This window comes from Sapajus apella, unplaced genomic scaffold (genome assembly GCF_009761245.1).
Source record: "Sapajus apella isolate SASKATOON/1434 unplaced genomic scaffold, GSC_monkey_1.0 scaffold77, whole genome shotgun sequence".
Lineage (NCBI taxonomy): Eukaryota > Metazoa > Chordata > Mammalia > Primates > Cebidae > Sapajus > Sapajus apella.
The window spans coordinates 7,545,391-7,552,768 of NW_022437017.1; the positions used below are offsets into that span (position 1 = coordinate 7,545,391).

The 7,378-nt window shown below is 56.7% G+C and overlaps 1 protein-coding gene across 1 annotated transcript in view; it reads right to left on the reverse strand.

The window, feature by feature from the left end:
- TJP3 (tight junction protein 3) overlaps positions 1-5,130 on the reverse strand; it is a 19,272-nt gene extending 14,142 nt beyond the window's left edge. The window contains 5 exon segments of the mRNA XM_032252495.1: positions 511-614; positions 2,527-2,878; positions 3,103-3,205; positions 4,646-4,755; positions 4,876-5,130. Of these exon segments, the coding sequence (XP_032108386.1) occupies positions 511-614; positions 2,527-2,878; positions 3,103-3,205; positions 4,646-4,755; positions 4,876-4,980 (774 nt within the window). The 5' untranslated portion in view covers positions 4,981-5,130.
- Positions 5,131-7,378: the final 2,248 nt, after the last annotated feature.

Below are 7,378 nucleotides of genomic sequence, written 5' to 3' on the forward strand. Positions count from 1 at the left end.
AAAGAAAAAAAAAAAAAAAAAAAAGAAAAAACAACTTTTTGGAGACACTAGAAGTAATCAGCTGAAAGCAGTTTGGAAATCAAACACTGGAGGTCACCAGAAACAGACTTTCAGGGGGAAGAATCCAGAAGGAAACCAGCCTTGAGGGCAGGGCAGCTCCCCTAAACCTGGTGACTGGTCATTGGCATCCAGCCACCCAGGGTGGTCCAGGAGTCGGCTGCCCACAGGAGTCTCTGATGTACATCAAAGCTTGAGGGTACTAGAAACAGACAACCCCGTGGGGATACTAGAAACCAACATCTGTGGGTGGATGGGCAGTCGCTGGAGAGAAAGGGGGTTTTATACCCAGCCGTCTGCAACCTTTCAGATACAAGCAACAACACTGAAGGGCAAGGGTTTGGGGCCCAGCTCTGCTGACCTTGCTGTATGATTCCCTGGCACTGCCCGCTCCCACCCCACCCCCACGCAGCCTCAGTCTCCCTGCATGCCGGACAAGAAGCCTGGCCTCACCTGTAGAATGAGGTCTCCTTCCTGCAGCCCTCCGTTCCGCGCGGCCAGGCCCGTATCTGTAATGTGCTTGATGAAAATCTGACTGCCCAGCTTCACGCCAAACTCTGCAAGGGGGGAGGAGGGAAACTGAGGCAGGACTCTGGGAACGTTCTCCTGCTGTAAGGACAGGGTCTGGTTGCCAGCCTTCCTAACACCTTGATGGCATCATAATGAGAACGCTGATGTCGCGTGTAGGGCCTGAGATCGGATAGTGTTATTTTTTTCGAGGAGTCTCATGCCTGTGGCCTGGGCTGGAGTGCAATGGCACGATCTCGGCTCACTGCAACCCCCGCCTCTCGGGTTCAAGCCATTCTCCTGCCTCAGCCTCCCGAGTCGCTGAGATTATAGGCTCCCTCCACCACCCCTGACTAATTTTTGTATTTTTAGTAGAGACAGGGTTTCACCATGTTAGCCAGGCTAGTCTCGAACTCCTGACCTCTGGTGATCTGCCTGCCTTGACTCCCCAAAGTGCTGGTGTGAGCCACCGCGCCTGGCCCCAGTCGTATTTTATTATCAAGGGTCACAGCCGGGCACGGTGGCTCATGCCTGTAATCCCAACACTTTGGGAGGCCAACATGTGCGGATCATGAGGTCAAGAGATCAAGACCGTCCTGGCCAGCATGGTGAAACCCTGTCTCTACTAAAAATACAAAAATTAGCTGGGCATGGTGGCGTGTGCCTGTAATCCCAGCTACTCAGGAGGCTGAGGCAGGAGAATCGCTTGAACCCGGGAGGTGGAGATTGCAGTGAGCCGAGATCGGGCCATTGCACTCCAGCCTGGCACCTGGCGACAGAGCGAGACTCTGTCTCAAAAAAAAAAAAAGAGTCACATCCCAGGTGGCCCGGTGGTTCACACTTGAATCCAGGAGGCAGAGGTTGCAGTGGGCCGAGATCACGCCACCGCCTCCAGCCTGGGCGACAGAGACTTCATCTTAAAAAACAATAATAATATGACGGGGAGAATGGTGGAGGGAGTGAGGAAGGAGTGTCCCAGGGCCATCTGTCATATCATGACAAGAATTCTGAAGTCAGAAAGCTGCCTCAGCCCGGCGCGGTGGCTCACGCCTGCAATCCCAGCCCTTTGGAAGGCCTAGGCAGAGGGATCGCCTGAGGTCAGGAGTTTGAGACCGGCCTGGCCAACATGGTGAAACCCCGTCTCGACTAAAAATACAAAAATTTAGCTGGGCACTGTGGCATGCACCTGTAATCCCAGCTACTGGGGAGGCTGAAGCAGGAGAATCGCTTGAACCCAGGAGGCGGAGGTTGCAGTGAGCCGAGATTGCGCCCCTGCACTCCAGCCTGGGCGACAGGGGAAGACTCCACCTCAAAAAAATAAATAAAGACAGCTGCCTAGAAAGGGTCACAGTCACACGCCTGTTGCTGATGAGATGATGGGAATTCTGACATCAGGACTCTGTTGTGTTGTGATGCTTGAATTTACTGTGGCAGCTAGGACAAACTGTCACCAACAGAATCTCCCTCTGTCGCCCAGGCTGGCGTGCAATGGCGAGATCTCGGCCCACTGCAACCTCCGCCTCCCGGGTTCAAGCCATGCTCCTGCCTCAGCCTCCTGAGTAGCTGGGAATACAGGCACCTGCCACCACACCTGGTTAATTTTTGTATTTTTAGTAGAGACAGAGTTTCACCATCTTGGCCGGGCTGGTCTCGAACTCCTGACCTCAAGTGATCTGGCTGCACCTTGGCCCCCCCAAAATGCGGGGATCACAGGCATGAGCCACCACAGTTGGCCGGGCCTCCTCTTATGAGGACCCTGTGGTGGCACTGACCCCCCCAGATCATCCAGGATCTCCTCCCAACTCAGGGTCCTTCACTCCATCCCACCTGCTGAATCCCGCTTGCTAAGTGAGGCGGTCTAAGCAGCAGGTCCTGGGGATGAAGGCAGAGACATCAAGCCCCTCCCACCCGGCCACGGTGCCCTGTGCCCAGCGCTGATGGTGGCCCCACCTCCCCGCTCACCCTCGCTGTCCCTCCTCTTCACCAGCACCGACTTCACGGGCTTCATGTGCACGTCCTGCCGCGGGAGCCGCTTAAAGCCAGACACCAAGGCCAGCCCATTGGCCTCAGAGCCACCACCTGGGCTCCTACGCCTGTGGCTGCTGGCCTGGCCCCGGCGACCAGGCCTCGGCCGGCGGGAGCGCCCATCCCAGGATCGGCCGGAGCCACTGGATGAGTCGCCGTCATAGCCCCGGCCCTGGTCCACGTCCTCCAGCCGCCGGGGCCCATCATCCTCGTCCGAGTCCTGGCGCTGTGGACCGGAGGGGCTGGCCTTGGTGGCGGGCAGCTGGATCCTCCGGGGACGTTTCACTGTCTGTTAGAGGAGGGGACAGGAGGGGGTCAGCTGCAGACAGGGGCTAGGGGAGGCTCTCTACTCAGCCCCAGGGTGGTCCTGGGGGACACCAGTCCATCTCTGGGCCTCAGTGTCCAAACTGCAAGATAAGAAGGTGACTGCTTGCTCTCCGAAGCTTACAACCCCCTTGAGGCAGGACGCAGTCTGGGGGCAGACGCTGCCCATGCCAGGGCCTGCCCACTCACAATGTTGGCCATCTTGGTGCAGGTCTTGAGGATCTGAATGGCAACGGTGGAGGTGACATTCTCCACGGAGACCCCGTTCACCATGACAATGTGGTCGCCTGTCCTGAGAGAGGAGGGAGGGTCTTACGGAGGAGGCTTTGCAGAGAAGACCGTCGTACCAAGCCCTCCTGGGGAAGGGGTGTCCCTGGCATCTCCAGGTCTACAAGGCCTGCTTCTAATTTATTGTCGTCCCTAGGCTCACAAAGACATTCATCTTTCTGGGCCTCTGTTTTCTCATCTGTAAAATGGGCCAATTGTAGAACATACTATAATCATAGAAATGGGCCGGGCGCGGTGGCTCACGCCTGTAATCCCAGCACTTTGGGAGGCCGAGGCGGGTGGATCACGAGGTCAAGAGATCGAGACCATCCTGGTCAACATGGTGAAACCCCGTCTCTACTAAAAATACAAAAAATTAGCTGGGCATGGTGGCACATGCCTGTAATCCCAGCTACTCAGGAGGCTGAGGCAGGGGAATTGCCTGAACCCAGGAGGCGGAGGCTGCGGTGAGCCGAGATCGCGCCATTGCACTCCAGCCTGGGTAACAAGAGCGAAACTCCGTCTCAAAAAAAAAAAAATAAAATAAAATAAAAATAAAAATTAAAAAATAAAATCATAGAAATGTAGGAAGCTACAGTTTTTTTTTTCTTTTGAAACAGGGTCTTGCTCTGTCACCCAGGCTGGAGTGCAATGGCACGGTCTCAACTCACTGCAACCTCCACCCTCCTGGTTTCAAGTGATCCTCCTGCCTTAGCTTCCCTAATAGCTAGGACTACAGTGCCCTAGTGGGCCCTAACTCTGGGCTGGGCCAAGCCATATCACCTGTCAGCCACTTGGGGCCCAGAACCATTTAATCAACATAATTCCAAGAAGCTTCAAACTTTCAGAGACTCAAGACACTGGGTCTCCTTCCCTCCTGCCAAAAAAAAAAAGGTTTCCAGGACTTTGTGTTCCAAAAAGGCCCTGGGGCCACTATGACCCTAAGATCTTCTGTGGCGGACCAGGAAGTGCCTTAGGGAGGTGAGGGCCAAGTCTCCCATATTGTCCCAGTGCCAGCTCCAAGCCCTGTGTTGACAGAGCTGGAAGGCACCGGTCACTTTCCAGTCCCCTTGATTTGGCTCACGGTGGTTTCTCCTTTCTTTCTTTATTTCCTTCCTTTTTTTTTGAGACAGATTCTCACACTGTCACCCAGGCTGGAGTGCAATGGCGCGATCTCAGCTCGCTGCAACCTCCACCTCCCAGGTTCAAGCAATTCTCCTGCCTCAGCCTCCCGAGTAGCTGGGATTACAGGCGTGCGCCACCACGCCCGGCTAGTTTTTGTAATTTTGGTAGAGACGGGGTTTCTCCGTGTTGGCCAGGCTGGTCTCGAACTCCTGACCTCAGGTGATCCGCCCACCTCGGCCTCCCAAAGTGCTGGGATTACAGGCGTGAGCCACTGCACCTGGCCTGACTTCTCCTCTGAACAGGCCCTCCCCCTGCCGGAACCCGGCTGCTGGATACTCACTGTAGCCTGCCCTCCGCTGGCCCTCCGGGTACCACGTCAGACACAACCACCGACCCACCGGGCCGGTCTCGACCTCCGGAGATGGCAATCCCGAAGCCCCGGCGGGGGTCCTGAGAGAGGGCGAGGGGAAGGAAGAGCTGCTATTTCCCCCAGGATGAGGGGCCCCCTCTGTTGAGCTGGGCCTAAGCCAACATGCCCCCCGGCACCCAGGCAGGGCAGGGCCGCCTCACCTTGGACAGCGTGGCTGTGTGCTGCTCCCAGATGGTCAGCTCCTCCATGTCAGCCACCTGGTCAAGGGGAACAGGGAAGGCGGGCGTGAGGCCACACAGGTCCATCTGAGCACGGCGGGGGCGTCCCCAGTCCCCAGCCCAGGGTGGGGAGTCCGGCTCTGCCAGGCCTGTGGTTGGAGGCTATGGACAGGTTACTACCTCTGTCAGGCCTCAGGATGTTTTGCTTGTTTTTCATTTTGTTTTTTTGAGACGGAGTCTGGCTATGTCTTCCAGGCTGGAGTGCAGTGGCATGATCTCAGCTCACTGCAAAATCCAGGTTCAAGCGATTCTCCAGCCTCAGCCTCCCGAGTAGCTGGGACGACAGGCCCCCACCACCATGCCCGGCTAATTTTTCTATTTTTAGTAGAGACAGGGTTTCGCCTTGTTGGCCAGGCTGGTCTCAAACTCCTGACCTCAAGTCATCTGCCCACCTCGGCCTCTCAAAGCGTTGGGATTAAAGGCATGAGCCACACACCCGGCCCAGACTCAGTTTTTCACCTGCAAAATGGGTCTAAGTCATTAAAACGGGTAATTCTGCTTCCCCCGAGGACATTGGGCGATATCTGGGGACATGCGGGGTTGTCAAGACTTGGGGGTGCTCCTGATTTGGAGGTGGGTGGAGGCCAGGGAGGCTGCTCAGCACCCTGCAGTGCCCAGGATGGCCCCACCCCAGGGGACATCCCGACTGTGGATATCAGCAGTGCCAGGCGGGAGAGACCCTTGTTTAAATGACCTCAACAGTAGCGGGTGCAGACAGGAAGCAAGTTCCTGGTCCCTCTCGCTCTGGAAGGTCTGGCTCCGTTCCCTGGAGAGGATCGAGCCAGGTCTGCCACGTAGAGGAAGCTCACTGTGCTCCCGCCACTGCGGCCTCCTTGCTGTCCCTCCAACACCAACATGCCAGGCACAGTCCTGCCCCAGGGCCTTGGCACCAGCCTCGCCCTCTGCATGCAGTGCCTTCCCCACATGCTTCACCTTCCTTCAAGGACTTAACTCAAATGTCACCTCCTTGATGAAGTCCCCACTGACCATCCGGTTTAGAACTGTAACCCCCTTTGGTTGGGCGCGGTGGCTCACGCCTGTAATCCCAGCACTTTGGGAAGCTGAGGCAGGTGGATCACCTGAGGTCAGGAGTTCGAGACCATCCTGGTCAACATGGTGAAACCCCGTCTCTACTAAAATTACAAAAAATTAGCTGGGCATGGTGGCGCGTGCCTGTCATCCCCAGTTCTCCGGAGGCTGAGGCAGGAGAATTGCCTGAACCCAGGAGGCGGAGGTTGCGGTGAGCCGAGATCGCGCCATTGCACTCCAGCCTGGGTAACAAGAGCGAAACTCTGACTCAAAAAAAAAAAAAAAAAAAAAAGAACTGTAACCCCCTCCTGACCACAGCTGACAACCACCTTATCCCTCTCTCCCTGGTCTATTTTCCTTCATAGAACTGGCAACCGGACTAGGCGCGGTGGCTCACGCCTGTGATCCCAGCACTTTGGGAGGCCGAGGTGGGTGGATCACCTGAGGTCAGGAGTTCGAGACCAGCCTGGTCAACATGGTGAAACCCCATCTCTACTAAAAATACAAAAATTAGCTGGGCATGGTGGCAGGGGCGTGTAATCCCAGCTACTCAGGAGGCTGAGGCAGGAGAATCACTTGAACCCAGGAGGTGGAGTTTGCAGTGAGCCAAGATTGCACCATGGCACTCCAGCGGTGCCCTGTGCCACTGTGCCCAGGCGATTCTGTTATTTCCATGTCCATGGCATACATGAGAACACCAGACTATGCCAGGCTGAGGTACAAGGTCACCTGGCCGCACCTCCACCCTCCCTTCCCTCCTGCCAGCACAGACCAGGCCCTGCTCCCCAGGCAGGGGGCAGGTGGGGGGAGGGGGAGGGGGTTTGTAGAAGTGACTCCTCCCGTCCGGCTGGCTGGCGAGCTGGGTGTGTGACTCCCCAGGCCCGGGCCATGCCCATTGGCTCACTCCAGGCTCTCCAGGAAAGGCAGTGTCCCTGATTCTCCAGGAGTGGGAATGGGGTGGAGGGGAGAGAAACAGCACACGGCAGGCGGTTCCCAGGGAGCCAGGGCAGCGCTCAGGACCCGACTCAAACCCACGTCCGCCCGCCCACCCGTGTGAGCCACGGCGGGGCCTCTCCCGGCCTCAGTCTCCCCATCTGTGAAATGGCCGCTGCCCTGTCTTCCAGGGGTGTTGGTTTGGGAGAAGGGTGTGGATTCAGTGCATGAAAGGCTGAAGAGCTCTTGGGGAGGTGGCGGCCAAATAATGACTTTTTCCTTTGGGTCATTTTTTTTTTCCGAGACAGAGTCTCGTTCTGTCTCCAGGCTGGAGTGCTGTGGCATGATCTTGGCTTACTGCAGCCTCTGTCTCATTGGTTCAAGTGATTCTCCTGCTTCAGCCTCCTGAGTAGCTGGGACTACAGGTGCCCGCCACCACGCCCGGCTAATTTTTTTTGTATTT